The following is a 22,661-nucleotide window of genomic DNA, read 5'->3' as shown; positions in this document are numbered from 1 at the left end:
GAACTGTGCTGTTTTTCTCCTTCTACTGAGAAACACTCATGGACTGACGGTGAACCCTGTCACAGGGCCTACTGCTTTGAGCTAGTCACCTTAGGCCAAGAGTGACCTATGCAGTTTAGCCTAGGATATAGTACACATAGTATCGTTTTATATGTTGTCTACTGTGAAAAGAGTGGCGCATACTACCGGTTTAGAGCAGTGGTTCTCAATGTGTGGTCCCTAGATATGCAGCATCAGTATTATCTGGGAACTTAAAGAGAAATGCAAATTCTCAGGCCCTACCCCAGACTTACTCAGAAACTCTGTGTTTTACCCAGCTCTCCAGGTGACTGTGATGAGAACACCTGTCTAGACAACATTTTGAGAACACAGGTATATAGAACAGAGTTCTGTACATAAGAGTTGAAAAGCCTCTATTTGGTTTCTGTCTTTCAGTAACTGCATCCTTGAATGAGTCACAACTTCTTCTTGTTCTACTTGCCCTAATAATATAATAGATAAAACCAGTTTCCTACTTCACAAGGAGGTTTTGAAAATAACTATATGAAAGCTCCTCAAGTTCTTCAGAGATAAGTCACTATCCACCCAACGCAGTGATAATAATAATAACCTTCATCCTGTTTTTATCAAGCTATCCCAGCCTGCCATATGCACAGTGAATTCTAAGCCTGTTTTTCAAGGTTCTAGTCACAACACACAGGTTGGTGGTATTAATCACCTAACAAACATACTTTTGATTCCTCAAATCATTAACAAGAACTTGAAGCAGTACTAAGCCTAGTATCATTTTTCCTGAAAAACTACCTTCCTTCCTCTCCTCCCTTTCTTGGAAATTCCTCTAACAAGTTATGCATTTATGTGAAGAAAACAGACTTAACTAGGCGTTCAGGTAAAAAAAAAAAAAAAAAAAATTACTACAAGCAATTATTTCCTATGTTTTCTCTCTTCAACCACTTATTTTGTAAGAGTAGCATTCTTAAGTCTCCCGAGATAAAACCTGATTTTATCAGGACAATTTAAATAATCTTTTGCAGTTCCCCATGAAGATGTTATGCCAGACACTGAATCACACATTACACTGGCATCTATACAACCATCTTTTCCTCTGTTGGGCTTATGCTGAAGGAATGCATTGGCAGTTTAAAGTAGGTTAAAAGAAACCTTTTCTCCATGCTAGTCAAACCTGTTGTGATCTTCACATGTCCAGTCCCCCAACTATTGACAGAATTTCAAAAACACTGATTTAGGAGAATAAATATTAATCCCCCCTTCAACTTAATTTTAGTGATATCTGATTTCAGCCTGCGTCCATTCACAACCATCTGCCTCATTGTCAAGACTTTTCTCTATACTGAGCGGCTTCAAAGGGATAAGATACAGAGATTTCTCTCACAGACCAAATCAATATTGTACCAGTTATCCAATAAAACAACCATCCCAAACCCAACCCACCCCAAAACAACGGAAACCCAAAGACTTACTTACCAATGACAGGGTTGCTATTTCTGTGAGTTGGTTTAGGGGGAGGAATGGGGGGCTGTTTGGTCGGGACTGTATGAGGGAGGCTTGGGGTAGCAGTAGTGTTAGTGCTGGCAGGAGCAGCAGGCAGAGTCCTGGGTGCTGGGGTAGGGGGGACAGAGGAATTAAGAACAGTTTTTGGTAGGTTTGTGGCAGTAACAGTGGCAGCAGGTGCAGTGGTGGTGATAGTGGTGGCGGTAGACGAGATGGACCTTGCTGTGCTGCCAGAGGAAGCGGCATCCTTTCCTTGACCTTCATTTGCTTCATGAGAAGAGGACAAGGGTCTTTTAGGGGGAAGTAAAGGCTGTTTGGGTGCATTCTCAGGAACGGGCTCTGCTTCAGAATTAGGCTGGCTTCCAGTTGAGCCTGTGTAATAACAGATAGGATTTAAAATGGAAGAGAGAGTAACAAGACAGATTGAAAAAGCTAACATGTCTACTGATTATGGCCAACTTCATCCATTATTTAATTTATAGATCAGTTAACAGGCAAAAGTTTCCCAACCTCAACACACTTAAGGTATAGGACACTTTCTCAATCAGAAGAGAGGCCTGTTATCACAGTGATTCTTCACACAAGAGCCAGGGAGAGGCACCTCAGAATCACGTGGCGGGGGAGGAGGAGGAATGTGTAGCTTGAAAAAGTCCTACAGGTATCTGATATTTAACATCCCCTTCTGTCCTTGAAAATCACAAATTTAGCTATTTTGTGAATGAAAAAATGAGAGGAGGGAAAGTCTATGTAAAGGTACAACTAGTTGAGGAATTGCTAAAGAACAGAATTCCCTCTGGATTTTATTTCTTCTCTGGCTCTTGCAAACCGCGGCAGGAAACAAGAATGATTGATCTATGGCTCTTAAATGCAAAAATCCAGCGTTCCTTACCTAGTCGCTTCTTTGGGTCCTCTTCTGGGACAGGGTTCCTGAGACTTGCTGTTTTTCCTGTCTCTTCTTCTACATGGACTGGACTAGAAGGTCTGGCACTCCCTATGGGGGTGGTGTGGCCATTCTTTAACATGACTTGGCTCGATTTCCCTGACTCTTCACCACCTGTACGGTCCAAAAGGAAAGAGCAAACTGACGGAAAGGGCCTGGTCATCTTATCCCATTTCCCCTTCTTCCTGTTCAGCTTATTCTGTAGATCTAGATTATTATTACTTTTCGAACCTTTATAGTAGTAACTGAAATTAAGTAATTCCTTTTTATAATAAACATTTGATTCCCTATTATGTGCCACATGCCTTGTTACATGAATAAGACAAACTTATTATACATAAATAATTATAATGTTAAACATTAAGAGCTACCAATGGATAAAGCGATATGGTAGGAATAAAGAAGAAATAATTCTCTTGGGGTGGGAATGGGGTTAGGAAAGCTTCACAGAAAGTGGCAGCTAAACTGGGTCTTAAAGGAGGAGTAGGAGCTTACCACACTGATGACAAGGTGGGGAGAGTCTATTTAGGAAGAAGGAATAGCATGTATGAAGGTAGGAAATTATTCGACATGTTTGGGAACTGGTAACTAGTTTGGTCCGGCAGGAGGACAGATGCACGTGAGAAATAGTTACGGCTAGGACTGGAGGGGCAAGCAAGAGCCAGGCATGAAGGATACCAAACACCATGTACAAGAGCCTGGACGGAATCCTGCAGGTAACAGGAAGCCAATGAATTAAAGTAGGAGAAGATATGATCTGATCTGTCTTTTAGACGGTTAACTCTGAGAGCTGCGAGATGGATGGATTACGCTGTGATTGGAACAGGAAAACTAATAATAAGCTACTGTTAGAATATAAGTGAGAAATAGCAGAGGGTGCCTGCAGGCATCAGGAGTGGAGATCAACGAGTAGCACTGACAGATGGATCAGAGGTAACCGTGATATACATGACAAATTCCTACCAACAAAACTGTAGGCATGATCACTAGGCTGGAGGCTCTGGAACGATCATTCATCACTATGAAAACTGTGGGCAAGATTCTTTCATGGAGCAATTAGACAAACATTCCCAGTTACTGCTGACATTTTCTAGACTCCTTTGGAGGAGACCTGAAAAACTGACGTCAGAGACTAAAAACTCTGTCTCCCCTCCCAGTGTCATGGGGACAGGAACTTAGGTGCTCTCTATATAGTGTCCTTTGCTTTCCATAGTGAGACACTCTGGGTAGTATCATTTTAGTGTCTCTTGAGTTGGTCATTCGAGTTCTCATAGACCAGTCTCCCTCACCCCAACCCACCACTTCCTACTAGGAGATCAGACAGTATCATTCTTCATGCAGTCTCAGTATGAGATGGGGAATCTGGGCTAGAAGTAGTGAAGAGACTAAGGCAAATGAGCACTAAATAAAAATGTACTTCTAAAGCTGAAATATTCTGACAGCTACTTTTTTATTTTAAAACAGGGGAGGGAAAAGATGACAACAATTATGCAGACAGAGTAAGTTACTACTTATGTTAACATAGCCCAACTTTAACAAAAACAGGACTCTCTAGAATATAAAGCAATGAATCATTTCAAAGCCAACAAAGACTGCTACTTTTGAAAACCATACAGTGAAAAGTTTAAGACACATTATTAATTGGTTTCTACTCAGCACACCCTAGTAAAATATATGCAAAAGTGATCAGTTTTCTTTTAAGTTACTTAGTCAGGTCTGACTATTTTAAAGTAAAATTTCTTATATTTAATGCAAAAGATTTCTGCAATGCTAATAGAGTGGAATAGAAGTAGTATCTGGCTTTAATACCCCCCACCCGCACCAACTCAGAAAATCTATTAAATATTTTATAATAGAGTCAAGTTGGAATCATAATCATGCCAAAAGCCATCTTCACGTATGAAAAGAACTTTCAGGTTCAAACACTGCTTTTGGCCTAAACTGGAAATATATAAGCCAGGCCCTGAGGCCCATCTCTGAGGCTCCCCTGATAGCAAAAAAGCCGAGGTCAGTTCTCTGGTTGGCAGAGTGGCATCTGGTCCAATGGCTGCACTCACTTATCAATCGGGCCTTTGAGTTTCCAGGCTAAAACAACTTGGATCAAGAGCCAATAGGAAACATAGGACAAAAGAGACTGAATGAAGGTGAAAAACAAGAAAGCAGTAACGTAAATGTTTGTGGTGAATGAGCAAGACAGATGAGAGGCAGGGAAGGGCATGGAATGAGGGAGGGTCATTATCAAAAAAGCAAGGGCCAAAGGTGCTGCAACAGAGGTATTATAATTGTACTTAACTACCTAAAGACCTAGGAGATTTTGTGTCTACTGTAAAAAACAAACAGACTCATGAGAAAACAAAAGGTATACATGTTCATAACAACCATGTAGAAAATTCAGAAAAGTAGAAAGAAAAAAACCCCTATATTCCCATCTCAACATCCAGAGGTCACCAATGCTAGTATTTTAGTATTTCCTTCGAGCTTGTTTTCTCTGCTTAGTTTTTATATAGTTGAGGTACTAAGTCTTTAATATACATAATGTAATTACATTCTGTGAATAAGCAATACATTCACATAGTTCAAAACCTAAAAGATATAATACTCTATCAGTCTGGCTCCTTTTTTCCATCATCCAAAGGACAGGACATTTTAAAATCTTGGCTGTTAGGTTTCGTCTCACGCAAAGTAACTTTAATGAAGAGAAATGAAATGCAACCAATGAAACTATGGTCTTAACTCTTCCGATAAGCTGCTTCATAAAAGTCACACACTGGAGAAAGTCCTGACATTATTAAATCAGCAATGAGTGTTGAAATACCAAAACATGAGTTTTATGACAAACAGAAGATTAGGGCAGCAATATGGGTGTGAGACAAATTTGTTCCTAAAAAAGGAAACAACACAGATCTGCAGCTGGCTCAAATCTGAGGATATTAGAGACAGAGAATGTCTACCCCAAGGAGCTTTCACCAACCGCTCCATTTCAGAGTTAAAGATCACAGCCAGATAACTTAGACACTTGGAAGGAAGGGTGAACAGTTTTTCCCTCCCAGCAAGAAAACAGACTTTAAAAAGAAAATAGGATGTAATTATTAGAAGAAATAAAATCATTTCATATTTATACCCTTAAGTTGAGAGTCCATTTAAAAAAATGTTATTTTCACTTGTTTTAATATTTTTCCTTTATTAGATATTTTCATTCCCACAAAAATACTTGCCTTCTTTAAAAAAATTAAAAATAGATGGGATAGCATTGAGTTTTATAGAAATATCCTATTATTATTCAGTTTTTTTGCTGTCAAGTATAACATGACGACAGAAAAATGTAAAACATAAATGTAAATTTCAATAAAATATTATAAGGAAAACACTTGTGTGATCATCATGGACATTAACAAATGTTTCCAGGGCCGGCCGGGTGGCTCAGGTGGTTGGAGCGCCGTGCTCCTAACGCCAAGGTTGCCGGTTTGATTCCCTCATGGGCCAGTGAGCTGCGCCCTCTACAGCTAAGATTGTGAACAATGGCTCTCCCTGGAGCAGGGCTGCGGTGAGCAGCCGGAGGTCCGCTTGAGCTGCGGCGGGCTACGGAGTGAGTGGCCAGCAACCGGTGAGAGCTGCCTTTAGCTGCTGTGAGCAGCCGACCGACTGCCTCAGCCGGGGGAGCGCAAGGCTCGTAACACCAGCCTGGGCCAGGGAGCTGGGTCCTACACACTAGACTGAGAAACAACATCTTGAACTGGAGTGGGTGTGTGAGTGGGTGGCTGGAGGCGGAAGAAGGGGGAGGGAGAAAAATGTTTCCAGACCCCTGAAGCCTCCTTCTCTCTCTAGTAACACACCTTTTCTTCTCCCACAAAGCAATCACTCTCCTAACTCTTGCAATGATCGTTTTTTTAAAAAATTATAGCTTAACCTCTTAAGCATGCATCTCCATATACTGTAGTTTAATATTGCCTGCTTTTCTTTACATTTATAGAAATGATACAATATATATTCTTTCATGACTGACTTCATTGCTCAATATTACTTACGAGATTCATATTACAACATTTAGGTTTGTTTTCATAGTTGTATAAATAAGTCATTTTATAAATACATCACAAGTTATTTATATAATTTTACTATTAATGGGCTTTTGGGTTGTTTCCAATTTTGCTCTACTGTCAATAAATACTGCTGCTACAAGCATCTTTGTACATGTCTCCATACACATGTGTATACAGACTATTGTTGGATACATACCAAGTTCCAGACATACTTATACATAGGTTTACATATCTCCAGCTTTCACAGATTACACTAAACTAGTTTTCAATGCAATTATTCCATTTTAACACTTCTACCAACAGTTGTCTGTGAATTCCATTTATTTTATACCTTTACCTCTTGCTTTTGGTCATTTGATTAAGTTTAGGTTTTCTAGTTTACATGCAGGATTGTCTTATTTTGGTTTTAATTTGTATTCCTTAATTACTAATGAAGTAAAAAAAAACCCAAACACCTTTTCATTTGTTTATTGGGCATCTGTATATACTCTAGTGAATTGTCTGTTCAATGCTTTTGTAGACTTTTCTATTGAGTTGTCTTTTTCTTTTAGAATAGACGTTTTGAAATATATATATTCTAGATACATGAACAGTTGTTTTTTTTAAAGCCCCCCCTCCCTCCCAACAACAGCAATAACAAAAGAAAGAAAATTCACATACCTAGTCAGACCAAAGACCAAGTGTACAGAGACAGCATATGCTATTTAATTAATTGCAAACTTACCCTGCTCAGAGTCTTCCAACAGAAACCCTCTTTTAACCAGCTCTTCTCTTGGTTTTCGCATAGATATTTTTCGCTCTAAAACTAACATTAAATTGGAAAACAGCACTCAGAAATGTGGCAGTTAAAGGTAAACTTTAAGCATTCTAACTCCATATGCAAAAGAATAAAGTGGTTCAATTTTCTAGTCTCTGGAAAGAAAAGAATAGGAAAACTAACTTTAAATTTAAAAACTTAATTTCTTCATATGCTGTGCTACTAGGAAAGTAGCATTTCCAAAAGGAACTATCCTTACATATATATTTTTTTATCCTTACAAAATTCTTTTTCTTTTTTTAGTAGAAATTTCAATAAGGTATTTATGGATGAACTTTTTCTGGGAGGAAGTGGCCAGAGAAGAAAAAAAGAAGCATCTTAGATTTGCTACAGTTCAGGAACTCTGTTACCACTTGAAAAATAAACTTTAATCCCATCAAAATACCAACCCGGGAATGAGGTTTTAGTATACAAGACTTAGTGAGTGACCACTTGGTTTTTTAATTCTAAAAGATTCAATTCTCTCTTCAAATAGGGAGTTAATAGAAGCTTGGAAAAAGAATGAAAAAGATAGGAACTTTCAAAATATGTAAATCTAACTCAGAACATATATTTAAATTTTATTATCTCACCTTCTGATGTCTCTTTGAATTTATCGCTACTTTTTTTTTTCCGCCATTTCCAGGGCTTGAAGATCTTCCCAAAGCCTGAGAACTTGCTCTTCCTTTTGGTGGGAGGTGTCGTGTCTCCTCCTGCTTCCACACTGTCCATGATCATGCCTGGCTCTGCGGTGGGCGGGCCTGCTTCTTCTGTGGCATGGTGAGGGGAAGAGAGGGAAGAGAACAGCCAATTTATTATTTCAGCATCATCTTGAAAATGTCCCTTCCCCTCTCTTCCTGTGGTAGTTGGGAAGGATCAGAGCAATGATAAACAACCATGCAGACAGTCAGACTCCCTGACATCACATGGACACCAAACATCAAAATCCATAACAGATAAATTACTAAGGAGGAAAAGGAACCAAATCAAGCTGACATAACTTTAGAACAAAAATTCAATGAGATGATCATAACCAGCTCAAAATCTCTTAAAGGCATATACACACAAATGTGTCTTCCCAATATGATTGAGATCTTGCCCCGATGTAGCCTAATGTTGTTGCCATTCTCATCCTTTCGGCGTGGGGGATGGGCTACTACTACTATCCCAGCTACTACTACTATCTCCTTGTCACTGAAGCTGGGAATTCCACGATTCGTGAGTGATTCACTATTCTTTGCTAAATATTGCCCTCTCCCTGTCCTCCTCTTTCAGGGTATAAATAGTGCAGAGAGGGGGTAACACGTTAAGTGTTAACACCTTACTTGTACCTGTTTTTCAGATTATTTTCTTCCTTCACAAGACCCCTGGCAGTTTTGGAGCACAGGAAGGGGTTTGGGGTGGGGGGTAGCGGCACAGAAAGAGTGTGCTTTAAAATGGAAGGAAATTGTTCTAGAAAGTAGAGCTGAGATTCCATTTTGCCTATCACAATGTTGCTTTAGGGACAATCCTCATTTCCAGGATTTTACAAGAAACATTAACTGACATGATAAATGTGCAGGATTGAAATGAAAGACCATAAATAAGTCCCTCATAATGACCACACATGCAAGGTTTCGTTAGGTAGCTTTAGTGGCAGAGAAAGGAGCAGCCAAGACTAAGGCCAAGAATAATAATTTAAAAAAAAGCAGGAAGGCAACAAAAAAAGCAGGAAGGCAACACAATACAGCTTTGCACTCCACCTACTGTCCCAGGGTTCTCTGGAGAAGTCTAGAGGAGAAGAAGAAAAAAAAGTCATGTGGAATAACAGTCCTGGAATTAAAGTGGAACCTTTACTTTATAGAAATACATCGAGGACCACATACCATATTATCCAATGTAATAAGTTAACATGTTTACTATAAACAATTTCACATCTGGAGCAAATAACATCTTTCTGGATGGGATAAAAAGGGCATAATAAAGGCACTAAAATTTTTTTTAAAATATTGTAGATATTTTTTCATAAGAGAAAATACACAATCAAAAAGCACTTTTTAAAAAAGAAATATTAATACTATCACAATCTATCTTTTCTAAACTGATAGACCTGGGTCTAAGGAAGTCCATTGATGAAGGTCAGGTTTACACAACTGTAATTATCCAAGTGACTGTAGCAATGATTGCTGATGCATTATTTTGCTGTATCCAGATAACGTAAGCAAAACAGGGTCCTGGTTACTGAAGTGCAACAGACCGAGAGGGCAGGACAGTGGCTCTTTTCTTCCTAGTTGATTTACTTGAGGGAGTCCTGGGTGTCAAGTACTTTAATTCTTTACATGAAATGCAATAGAATTTGATTATCACACTGGACCATATTTTAGTTTAGTTGCCAGAGATATTAGAAGAACTTCTGTCACAACAATTTCCCCTTGGTGGTGTCCTGGGATGGACCCCCAAGGGTGAATCCATGGTATTGCTTTTAAGAGTTAGTGCGTTCACTAAGACAGCATTCTCCCAATTATGGAATGTCAGTAAGACCTCAAGTATTTCAAAGCATTCATAATATCATAATATTTAACCTATGTTAATGATAACTCTTTGAGAAATGCAGCTAAGTAACATAAGCTGCTCATTCTCAAATAATAGCCTTACTTGCGTAGGCAAGGAGGGAGTGAAACTTTAAATGTCCTGCTAACCCATCCACTGAGTGAAGTTTACTCAGTTCCAAAAGACACCTAGTAAAATGCTTGTTTGATTAAAAGTAATAGGGTACATTAAAAAAATAAATAACCAAAAAAACAGATTAACAATATGAAAAAAGAGATTAGTGCCATGTGATATTTTTACGAAGAAAAAAAGCCATAAAACTTTAGGAATGTTAGATGGTAACACATTCACAGAAAAGTCCCAGACTGGAAAGTCTTTAAATGAAATAGAGCCAATGTAGCCTGCTCCCACTATCTTCTCAGATACCTGATCACTTTCTAAAGTCGAACTTAATTTATCCCTTTTAATTCCTCATTATATTGAACAATATATTTGTGTGCCCTTTCTCTTATATATTCAAAACAACAAAATAATGACATCCTTTAAAATATATTTATGCCTGCTAGAATATTAACTCAAAACAAGTTGTTTATATGAAAAAGCACAGGGATTGGTAGTTAGCTCAGTTGGTTAGAGCCTGGTGCTAATAACACCAAGGTTGCGGGTTCGATCCCCGCATGTGATCCACTGTGAGCTGCGCCCTCCTTAAAAAAAAAAAAAAAAGCACAGCGAGTGTGGAAAATACCAACAACTTATGATAAAAAAATGAATGTGTGCACTGTTACATCTATTGCTAATAGTTCTCTTCTATGTAAAGAAAGTCAATGAATACAGTCAGCAAAAAGAGCAAGTTTTTTCCTTTGGTGCTTTATGCAAATGTGCTTAATTTTCATGTTTATAAAACTCTTAGAAGTGGATATACCTGTTGCCACATGCATTGGGGTTCAGCCACACCCAGCCCTGACCCAGCTATTCCCCCCGATTGATTCATTCATTCATATTCTTATATTCTCCCTCTTCTCCCCCTTCCCTCTCCATATGACAAACAGAACATTATTTCAGTAACTCCCAAATCTGTTCAAATACTTGGAATCAGCCCAGTTGCCTTTTCAAAATACAGAATCTCCAGGAGGTGGGACCTAGGAATCTGTTTTTTTAAATCTTCACAGGTGATTCTCATGATCAGTCAGGTTTGTTAATCCCAATCCCATATTATTACTGGAAACCTGATGCATTTAAAAGAGACAAAGGCAGACGTTCTCTACATGCCTGTAACATAATAGTTTGTTGAAGAAAAATAAACTAGAAAATCATGGCATCATTCCAGAGTTTCCTACTGAAGCACAGTATTCCTACAGAAGAATTGTGAGAGTCTTCCTGTGTTTCTTAGTCTCAGATATGTTTAAATTAAAAATAAACAATACAAAAGTTTGCAGATATTTTTTCCAGATTTATAACATATTATGTTCCACGTGCACTTGGAAAGTCTATTGTGCAATTAGTAAGTATAGTGTTCTATATATGCCAATTAGGTCAAGTTGGGTAAACATGTTGTATAAAGCATTAACATTCTTTGTGATTTGTTGTCAGCTTGTTCTATCAGTTACTAAGAGAGGTATGTTAACATTTCTACCTATGAAAGTGGACTTGTCTCTTTCTCTTTTTAGTTCTATTAATTTCTGCTTTACATATTTAAAGGTATGTTATTAGATATATACAAATATAGAATTATATCTTCCTGTTGAACTGACCCTTTTATCATTATGAAATTCCATATATCACTCTAACACTTTGCCTTGATTTTATTTTTCTATCTAGTTTGACAATTGTTGTCTTTTGAAGTGTTTAGTCAATTTATATCTAATGCTTTTACTGACACAGTTGGGCTTAGGTCTATCATTTTGCTATTTATTTTCTATTTGTCTCATTGTTCTGTGTGCATCTTCAACTTATTACAAGTTATGTTAAGTTAGTACTTTTACTACTTACTGAACGCAAGAATTTTGCATTTCAATTTTATTTACTCTTTGTGTCATTGTCATATTTTACTTCTCCATACATACAACAATAAACCACAGAAAACATTATTGTTGTTTTAACAAAAAATATTATTTTTTATTTCCTACATATTTGCTTTTTCAGGTACTCTTCATTTCTTTCTACAATTCTGTGCTTCCAACTAGGATAACTTTATATCATCATTTTTGAAGGATATTTGCACTGGGTATAGTATTTTCAGTTGGGAGTTGAGTTTTTTGTTCATTTAATTTCAGCACTTTATAAATGTCATCCCATTGGCTTTTTTCCTGTTGGACTGCTTGTTTTTGTTTGTTTGTTTGTTTGTTTTTAAATATTGGGGAATATTGGGGGACGGTGTGCTTCTCCATATCCCGTCAGCTCCAAGTAGTTGTCCTTCAATCTAGTTGTGGAGGACGCAGCTCAGCTCCAAGTCCAGTCGCCGTCCTCAATCTTTAGTTGCAGGGGGCACAGCCCACCATCCCATATGGGAATTGAACCGGCAACCTTATTGTTGAGAGCTCACGCACTAACCAACTGAGCCATCTGGCTGCCCCCCAGACTGCTTGCTTTTGTATGTTTCATTCTTTGGAGGCTTTCAATTTGCCTATAGCATAAGTGATATAGATGGGATTCAAATCCAAGTCTCTCCGACTTCACTCACAGCCTGTGATCCTTTTGATCATGCTGCCCTCAGAATAAAGATTAAGCTGAAATCTTACAAGTCTTTCCAATATCTGGCTTCATTCACTAACAAGGTTTTTAGACTATAATTTACAAAAATGGCACATTATAGGATTTAATTCTTACAACAACCTGGATGATTGGTATTAATCTCTACCCTATATAATTTAACTGTTTGGTATTCATCTCAAATATTGCTCACTATCAAAATTTATAAAGGGTACAAATTCTAAAGTTAGGTTTCTTATTAAAGCCTCCTTATAAATTAATTTGCCACCAGCTATAAGCACTCCCAATTTCAATAGGTACTTTATCAATGCTTTGTTCACTTCTCTTAGAAGTCTTTACTTTGTACTTAAACTAGATGTAGCAATCAATTTTTATGATTTAGATTATTGTTGTTAGATCATTTACATTATTTTTACATCAGAATACTGATTTTTCTTTTTTATTCATAAATCATTGCCTGGATTTGGAGTCTTTCTTCACTGACTGCTGTGCACTATGTTTCCTTAGAAGATGCTTCAAGCTGAGGCAGATTCTTTATGCTGTTAATAACATACATGGGAGAGAATTCCAAAGTCATACTCTTAGGCACTTTTGGTGGAAATTAGCCTAGGAGTGCTTTGGAAACTCTTTTAGCCATTATTCAAGAGCAACAACTATAACTGATTAAAATAAAATGTTGATAAAATTCTTCCCACACACTTTTTGCTTAGGTAGGTGCCTGCTGAAAGAAAGAAATTTTGAAGCAAGGGAGTGTTCCCATGCATGAAAGATCAGAAAAAGAAAAGGAAACAGATTAATCATTCATTCCTAATGAAAAAGAAAAGAGGTAAATCATCTTCTCTTTTCCCCCATAATCCATTATGTTGACACCAGAGGGAAATCACAAAAACTTGATTCCATCAAATGTCCTACATAGAAGAGTGGGATCTTCAAATAATTAAATGATAATGGGGAGGTAGCCAGTTAAGCCTTTCCTACTTAAATCCAAGAGTATTTTCAAGAAGGGAAGGTAGCAGACTGAAAGTAGACTAATGGTAAAATTCACAGGAAACACCTACTAACTCAGCAGTCTTCCTAAATCCAACCTTGAAGAGTTATGAAACAGGTATTGGTCTCCCACTACCAAATTCATTTGGGCACATATTCTCTTGTTATCTGGCTAGGTATTATTTATCTGGAATAGTGGCTAGAGCCATGAACCCATTTTTTCTAATTTAAATTCCAACTCTGTATAAATTACATAAGACTATTTTCTCTAATAAAAGCGTAAGTTCTCATAACACTTACATAAAAGTCTAGAAAACTTAGCTTTAGAAGATAGAAGCTACCCAAAGATGTTATTTAGGGTATTAGGAATGTCTTAAATGTGCAACAATAGGTGTATAAAAATATATATATATAATCATTAAAAGTAAGTTACTAGAGTAATCAATAATCCTAGATTAAAAGTATAAATATAGGCCGGCCCAGTGGCTCAGGTGGTTCGAGCTCTGTGCTCCTAACCCCGAAGGCTGCCGGTTTGATTCCCACATGGGCCAGTGGGCTCTCAACCACAAGGGTGCCAGTTTGATTCCTCCACTCTCCGCCCCCCACCCCGCAAGGGACGGTGGGTTCCGCCCCTGGCAACTAACAATGGCAACTGGACCTGGAGCTGAACTGCACCCTCCACAATTACGATTGAAAGGACAACTTGACTTGGAAAAACCCTGGAAGTACACACTGTTCCCCAATAAAGTCCTGTTCACCTTCACCAACAAAATCTTTAAATAAAAGTATAAATACATTTTTATATGGAAATTATATATACCACGTTATCCAAACTATGCTAAAATATGTTAAAACGAACGGAAGGAACTAAACCAAAATGTAAATATATTTTGATGGTAGGATCACGGGAGACTTGTGTTTCTTCTTTCTAGCTTCCTATATTTTTTGTGTATGTTTTTACAATGAACATGTGTGGCTTTTATAATTGGGAAAATGACAAATTTACTTTTTACAATGGGAAGTGGGAGCTCTCAAACCGTGACTGTTAATGAATGAAGTCAAGTATATACATAAATACACAGCAGAAAACAAGTCTTTCTAAACATTAAGTTCCTATAAAAATGAATTATTTCTCACATGAAAATCATAGTCTGAAATAGTAAGCAAATTAAACCACTCAAGGATATATTTCTTTGGCATTTGGAGTAGTGACACATGTTAAAGTGAGTAGATTTGGATTTCCCAAACAACACTTTCTAGTCCTACATTCTTTTGCCATGGGGACAATCTTGTGCTAAAGGAGCTCGAGACCAAATTTAATGGTGATCTAAATTCACCCGGTGTACATTTTCCAGCTGTAGAATGAAGGGTTTTCAAGTACGCATAAATCCTTGTTATCAGTGGCTGACTAGGTTTAACTGAAGTCACTCATCTGTGGGGCATTCTGGCATCCATTCAAACTGTTGGTACCCCAGTTTACTGTGAATTGTTGTCTGACAGGAAGAAAACACAACTGCATCACTTAGAAAAGTAGAATAAAAAACTGACAAGTGAATAAATTATACAACAAAAAGTATATTCAGGTACCTAAAAATCTTCCCTCTTTTTTATTTCTAATGAAACAATACCTTAAATTTGCTCTACACTCATAAATAAAGGGCAGAGAGAGGTGAGTTTGAAACTGTTGATAAGCAAATTTGCACATCAATCATTTGTTCTCAACAACTCTGATTTCATGACCACCTCTCTCCCATTTTCAATTTGACAGAAGAAATACAGGCTTGGAGTCACATTTGGATATCCTAATGGTTCTGTTTAAACTAGCTATGAAATTTAAAATGGGCTATGGCCCCATTCTGCTTTCTGTGAGAGCCAAAACAAGGTAGTTTCCCTTTGTTTGCTAGAAAACAGGGTGTAGGATGCTGGCTTTAGTTTATGATTGTGTGTTCTAAAGAAAACACATTTTTCTTTAAGTCATGCAGCTGCAGGCCACTAGGAAAGCATGTTACAAAGTTGGAGGTCTTCATGTTTTTTGAAAGGGGTGGAGGTTGGGAGAGGAAGATAACTAACCGAACTAGAGAATGAAGTTTCTGGTTTGAGCAGTGCCCTGAAACTATGCCCTGGTATTTACACTACGTACTCCCTCCTTCGACTTGTAGCACCTCACATTTCATAGGCTTGTTTCTTATATCATGTACTATGCAGAGTTCTAGCAGTTTCTTTCTTCAACCCCCAGGTTTTTCTGGTCAACATTTAATTCAAGTTTTCTAGTTCAAGTTTAGCTGTTCCAGATGAATTCTGGAATGATTTTTAAATAAATGTATAGTATTATTAAAAAGTAATTAGCATTGTTCATCTTCAGATAAAGTATTCATTAACTATTTGCGATAGATATATTTTATACCCACATTACCTCCTAGAGATAAAGGATAAAACAGGGTTCAACAATGAGCAAGGGTCAAATTTAGTGTTCATTTGAGCATCCGATTTACAGCCAGTTCTTAATCATCCATATTAGAAGGCAATGTAAGGCACAGGCAATGGGAGCCAACGGGAAACTTAGTTCTCAACGTGGCCTTCACCACGCTCTCCCTTCACTAGGCTTGGTAATAAGCAACACAGTTACTGGGTCTGTCTTAGTTCCATCTCTATTTCTTATACTTTATCAGATTTTAAAAACTGTTTAGATTTAAAGTGCACAAAGTTCTTTGATTTTACCAATAAAATTTTTATAATAGTCAGTTATTTGTCCAAAATTTTAAAATCTATAGTTTTGTGCAACAAGATACATACTCCATTTATCAAGAGGTGCCAATTATCTCTTTTTTTAAGTTTAAGGTATACAGCACAATGACTTACATATATTGTTTGATTATATTTAGAATCTAGTGGTTGTCTGTTTAATGATCTTTTATGCCTATCTAGCTTGAAGCAGATCTTGCTTTTATACAAGCATGTTAACAGCATAAGACTTCGAAATGGAGGACATTAATTTATGGTACTTACACTCTTGTACTTACGCATTTTTGCCTCCTAAGAGGATTATTATTGGATTTAAAGAACTATGTTAGAAAACTGCAACAAAACTACAGAAAGCAAAAGCTGCCACTAATGAACAAAGCAGGCTTTGTCCAGTGCAGGCACGTAACTTCCCTAGGAAATACTGCATAGTTATGACCTTTGGGAAATAGAAAAAATTGGGCAAAGCACTCAAGAAGATAGAGAGAAGGTCTCTCTGTACTTGCAGGTACAATTAGGTCTGAGATTCCAGCTCTGGGAAAATACAGTTTTCTGGCCATAACTGAATCAAGAAGTGATGCTGTGTTACCCTTGGCAACTTGATAAAAATTTTCTGATAAAAAATTCCAAGTTGAGAGTAAGTTTTCATAGTGAGGTGCCAAAATATATTCTCTCATGAAAAAAAAACAAACCTTAAACTTTCCTTCCAAGGTTTACTTGCAAGTAGAAAGAGGGATACATTGTGTGATAACAGGCTATTCATAAAATCCAATGGAGCAGAAAGAGGGTACAATAATTTTTGGTTAGTATTCCACATATGATAACAGAAAATCCTGTAAGGAATCCACAAGAAGACTCCTATACTATCGCTTCCTCCTCATTCCTGGATTATATGGAAAAAGCGTGCCTGTTCCTTCTTTCTTAGAAGACAGCATTAATTATTAAACCTACAAGGGTATGAGGAATATCTCTGATAACTGATGACTAAATAATGCTAAGTGTTTTTCTTTAAAGTTCTAGGAAGTAGTTTACTTTTAATTAACTCATCTATTATTTATTCCTATGTTAATGCTGGTATATAGCTATATTAAAATTTATTCATCCATGGATAAAGAAGTTGTGGTATATATACACAATGGAATACTATTCGGCGGTAAGAAAAGATGATACAGTAACATTTGTGACAACATGGATGAATCTTGAGAGTGTAATGCTGAGCGAAATAAGTCAGACAGAAAAAGCAGAGAACCATGTGATTTTACTGATATGTGGTATATAAACCAAAAACAACAAAAGAATAAGACAAACAAATGAGAAACAGAAACTCATAGACACAGACAATAGTTCAGTGGTTACCAGAGGGTAAGGGGGGTGGGGGGTGGGAGATGAGGGTAAGGGGGATCAAATATATGGTGATGGAAGGAGAACTGACTCTGGGTGGTGAACACACAATGGGATTTATAGATGATGTAATACAGAATTGTACACCTGAAATCTATGTAATTTTACTAACAATTGTCACCCCAATAAATTTAAAAAATAAATTTTTAAAAAATTTATTTATCCATTAATCTCCCTGCTGATTTTGCCTCTGACTGACAATATATTTCTCAATCCCATTATTAGAACTACTCCCATTATCATGTGCATGAGATTGCAGAGCAAAATAAATCAAATGATGATGGAAAAGGAATGTAGATAAGAGAAAATATTATAATACAGTATCTTTTAAAACAATATATTCCTCTGTAAAAGAAAAGTGGTAAAAAAAAAAAAAAAGAGGCTAATTATGAATGAAAGGGGTATGAAGGGCCAAAAAGGAAGAGAAAAGAAAAGAGCTAGAGCTGGTAAAAGGAAAGGCAAAGAGAAGGAAAGTTCCAAACTAAATGGTTGGGCAGAGCTTATTAAAATTCTTTGGTCTTGTGCCTAATTTAAGGACATGTGCTAATAGCTGGTTGTTTTAATATGATACAACAGTAAAGAATTCTAGTGAATACAGAAACAGCTTTGATGTTGATCGATCAAGAACTACAAAGTATTATTTGAAATTTTTATCTGAGTAAATGTACAAACTTTCTCCTATGGACATATTTCACTTAAGGATACATTTTTTTATATGAACTGCCGAGGATAACTTTTTACTTTCTTGAATGGACACCACAGCATAAATTCCTACTCAGCATTCGGTAACTCGATTACTTCACCAGTTCTTATCTTAGATCCTATGGTAAAAACTCTAGTTGGATACTGACATAACATCTCATAAATGTGGATGAATCTCATGCAAAGATTATTTGTTTGAAAGCAGACTCTTTTTGGTTAACAGCTCTGGACATCCATCATAAGTCAAGGGAGTCAATTAACTTAGAAAAATAAATATGTCTTATCTTAAACAAATTTATAAATATTTTGAATTTTTTCTTTTAATTATTATTTAAATTCTAAACGAGAAAGTAAACTTCCTAAGTGCACAGACATGAGTTATACCTATACAGGATCTACTATAACATTCACAGTGCCTTGAAAATAATAAATCAATTCAATACATTCAGTAACTTATTCTACGTCACTTGGCTTGCCCAAAACTAGCACCATCAATTTTAAAGCTCAAAACTAACTACTATATTACAGGCCTAGAACCATAACCAAATTATTTATGTTTTAATTTATTTTGTACATTTATCCTTCCAAAGAATCTGGTAAGACTTTTCAGACACTTACTCATTGAAATGCTTTTTAAATTTCATTAAAAATTGTTATGTTTGGTAAAAGCCTTTGAAGTAATGTTATACGTCCTCAAACTTGTCAATGTTAAGCCTTTATGACTTGGTCCTGATTTTCTCAAATAGAATACAGTCTGAATTACAAATAATAGAGTCTGTCCATTAAAATAGCTTATAGTCACCTACAAATTATCTAGGTAATAGGAAATAAAACCTCAAAACTAAATCTAGAGAGAACATGAAAATTTATGTTAGGTACCTGAGTGATTTCTATTTCTTCTCTATAGGTCTCTTAATGGGGATATTGGTAATCATAAAAATCGATGAATTTGATTCTCACTTTTCTTTAGAAGCACAAAAAATATCACACTTTATCCACTCAGATGAAACGTTTTGTATAGTAGATAGATGTTTGGTGGGCATTCTTCCTAAATATCAGCACCCACCAGTAAGTTATACCTGCTTACCCATTTCTTGCTTTTCAAAGACCTTTCATTTCCACCTCAAGGACCTAGCATTATTTAGGTCCTTATTACACTTGTTAATAAAGAACTAATCTTTGGTGTAGAAACCACAGGAGAATTTAGTGGCCCAGAAGTGAATTCACCAAATTCCGGAGAGTGGTTACGTCTGACAGCAAAGAAGCAAAATGTCATCATAAGGGAATGTGGGCACAGAGAGAAGGGTAGGGTGGGGTGGGATATATCTCTGTTTTACATTTTATTTCTAAAGCTGGGTAGTGTCCCCAGAGGGTCCTTTATATTTTTCTCTATACCTTTTTCTACTTATGAAATATTTCATTTATAAACGAAAAAGTGAGTTAGTGAATTGATATGGACCAGCCCTAGTGAATGAGGTAAAGTGAGTCAACCCGACTTCAGTATTAAAAATCTGTTGCTGAATGACTCACTTTGCAATCCATGTGCCTCAGATTCAGTAAAATATTAAAAATACTTAGGAGGAATTTCATCTAGCAAGGTCTCAGGAGAAAACAAGAAACTAATTCATTAAATCTAGAAACTAATTCATTAAATCATAAGACATCTGGGAGTGATACCTGTATTCCTTCACTTTTACACTTTTCTTTAGTCACAGACATTTTTCATTTCTGAAAAAATAAAAAAGCAGCCTAGGACTTAACATGTTTTCTGCTGCTTCCTAAGTCAAAAAGAGACGGTATACATCTTTGTGATAGTATAATGTCAAGAAACGATTCACAGGTTTTCCTCCACTTTACTTATATTTAACAACCTTTAATGAACATCTACTTAAAACTATTTTTCTCATCTTCATCTTATATAAAACCCCACACTGGGGAAATGAGCTTTCAGTGACAAGGGACTTTCATTTCACTTAAAAGCTCTGAAACTCTGAGCTACACTAACAATGATCAGCTTGGTCTCTAGCTGTTTCTGAGATAATAGCACGTCAAATGTAAAGCACTGACTTCAGAAATGTTTACAGCAACGTGTTGCCTTACGAGAAATGGAAACACCAGCACAGTGGAAAGAGCCTGAGATTTATTTGGAAAATGTAAAACTGCGTCTAAAAATTTAAGTCAATTATTTTAAATGGTCCTGTTTATAGAAGTCAACAGTTCCAGTTCTATACCACATAGACATGTATCAATTGCCCAAGCCTTTGCAAAATACTGGTAAAACACCACTGAATTCTAAATATCCAGTTTCTGTACCACTCACTTATCTTCTGCAAAGGCAAGAAATTAACAGATGTTTTCCTAGAAATATTGTAGTAAAAAGAACTCCAAAGGGATCAAGTAAAACAAAACTATGTGTGGTAAATTCATATAACCAAATGAAAAATAACTGTGTTCATTCATTTTCCCCAAAGTTATAAACATCCCAAGTTATAAACACCAAAATCCTCACATTCAAATCCCTATAAAATATTCAACTTCACCTGCCTCGTCTCTGTCAAGATTTTGTTTCTTTGCCTTTTATTACTCACCAACTGCATCTGGATTTACCGGTCTGGAGACATCAGCTTGCCCCATGATTATATTGTCTGATGTGCCTCACGACAACAGACTGTCCCGAACCAAAGCAAACTTTTCTTAAAAGATAAATCCACATGAGGAGGGGACGTGCACTCCTCTCTCAGTGTCACTGCCAAACATCAGGAAACGGCATGAGGTCAATCTGCTGGCGTTTGTGTCCCTGTATCCCGTCCTGGGCACTGGTGGTTCTTATAAATATGTCTTCACGCTGGCTCTCTTCACACCGGAATGCCTGTCATTCCAGGGCGCACACTGTGAAGAGCAGAAGTGCAGGAAGGGGAGGAGACTGCCAACCACATTCTAGCTGCTGAGCAACACAGCCCTAAAAGTCCACACCTCCTTTTCCCGACACTGAGCTTGCTTCCAGCTCTCCAGACTCAGACATAGAAGAAAGGGAGCCTGCTCGAGAGTTTACCAAAGAACTTGTAAATTTTATCACACACACAAAAACATCAGGGTTATGCATAGCAGGCTAATGGGAGCAGAAGGCCACTCGAAAGTATGACACGCTTGCCTCAAAAATTATCAGACTGTTTTCACATTTCACGGCACTGCTTGCTCTAAAATTGTATTTCCTACCTGTGAGTGTCATACCCAAAGCAGGATGAGATCTATATACTAGGAATTAATAACATTAGGAACAATATTTTAGGATTGTGTATACCTTTTCTAAAAATACAAAGAAATATTTCTGAAATTTTTGCTTACTAAGATAGCAAATTTGAAATAAACGTTTGGAAGGTGTTACACAGGATTTCTCTTTCTGCTAAAGCTCAATAACCACCGTATGATCTTGGGGAAATATAAAGAAGTAGCCCCACATGCTGGGTAAAATACATGGAAATACCAGGTAACCACATACAGCAACCGAAGGTCCAGCTCACACACTGATTTTTCTTTTTTACTGAGCTATAACTAATTTACATATAGCCAAATACATAGATATTAAAGATACAGCTTGATGAATTTTTTATTTACATACATGAATGTAAACAAAATTGACATACACTAAATTTTCTAAATGCAAGAAAGCCACACACAACGCAAACTTACCACAGGGTTTGGTCACATACTCTGGATTATTTCACTAACACCTCAAGATAAAATGGGGAACTAACAATTTGAGCACTCTATTAAGGAATTCTACATTGGTTATTTATATAATCATCACCACAACTAACCGTGCGTTGCAAAGAATATATTATTTATCCTACTATCAGATAAGAAAACTGAGGCTTGTGAGGTCAAAGCCCATATCTTACGTCATAACGTTTGTAAGTGCCAAAGCCCTAATATTTCTTCAACAAATGACAACTACCCAAAACACGGAGCTTCTAGTTTAAATCTTTGTTCTACAAACTGAGATCTCAGAAAGGTTTCTAGTATATGGATTTTCCTTTTCCCTCTCCTTAGTCCTTTCTCCTTTCCCCCCATTATATTATTCCCATTATCTGCTTTGACACAAGGGGGAAAAAAGCTATTGTAACAAATAAGAAAACGACAATGCTAAGGCATCAGTAAGAAAAAGAAAGTGTAGAAATACTCAGGCAACATTTAATTGTTAAGACTGATAGTAGTCAGAAAAACATTATGATGTTGACCATTAAAACAGGAAAGGGCAAAAGGAAAACTAGAAAGAATGCTCCAATGTAAGAATGCCCAATACCTT

General features: G+C 36.8%; 1 protein-coding gene across 6 annotated transcripts in view; it reads right to left on the bottom strand.

The window, feature by feature from the left end:
- The window catches only part of PHACTR4 (phosphatase and actin regulator 4), a 74,432-nt gene that overhangs the window by 15,264 nt on the left and 36,507 nt on the right, over positions 1-22,661 (bottom strand). The window contains exons 1-6 of one of the 6 annotated variants that reach the window (XM_088790741.1): positions 20,944-21,128; positions 9,035-9,058; positions 7,882-8,058; positions 7,217-7,297; positions 2,402-2,566; positions 1,486-1,884 (exon numbers count right to left, since the gene is read on the bottom strand). In XM_088790741.1, the coding sequence (XP_088646867.1) occupies positions 1,486-1,884; positions 2,402-2,566; positions 7,217-7,297; positions 7,882-8,058; positions 9,035-9,058; positions 20,944-20,989 (892 nt within the window). In that variant the 5' untranslated portion in view covers positions 20,990-21,128. Of the gene's footprint in view, positions 1-1,485; positions 1,885-2,401; positions 2,567-7,216; positions 7,298-7,881; positions 8,059-9,030; positions 9,059-20,943; positions 21,227-22,661 lie in introns of those variants that run through there. The other 5 variants (XM_088790744.1, XM_088790743.1, XM_088790746.1 and 2 more) reach the window with 5 other exon arrangements.

This window comes from Rhinolophus sinicus, chromosome 14 (assembly GCF_057876585.1).
Source record: "Rhinolophus sinicus isolate RSI-liver-muscle chromosome 14, RSI-T2T, whole genome shotgun sequence".
NCBI lineage: Eukaryota > Metazoa > Chordata > Mammalia > Chiroptera > Rhinolophidae > Rhinolophus > Rhinolophus sinicus.
This window is presented reverse-complemented; position numbering and strand designations above follow the sequence as displayed.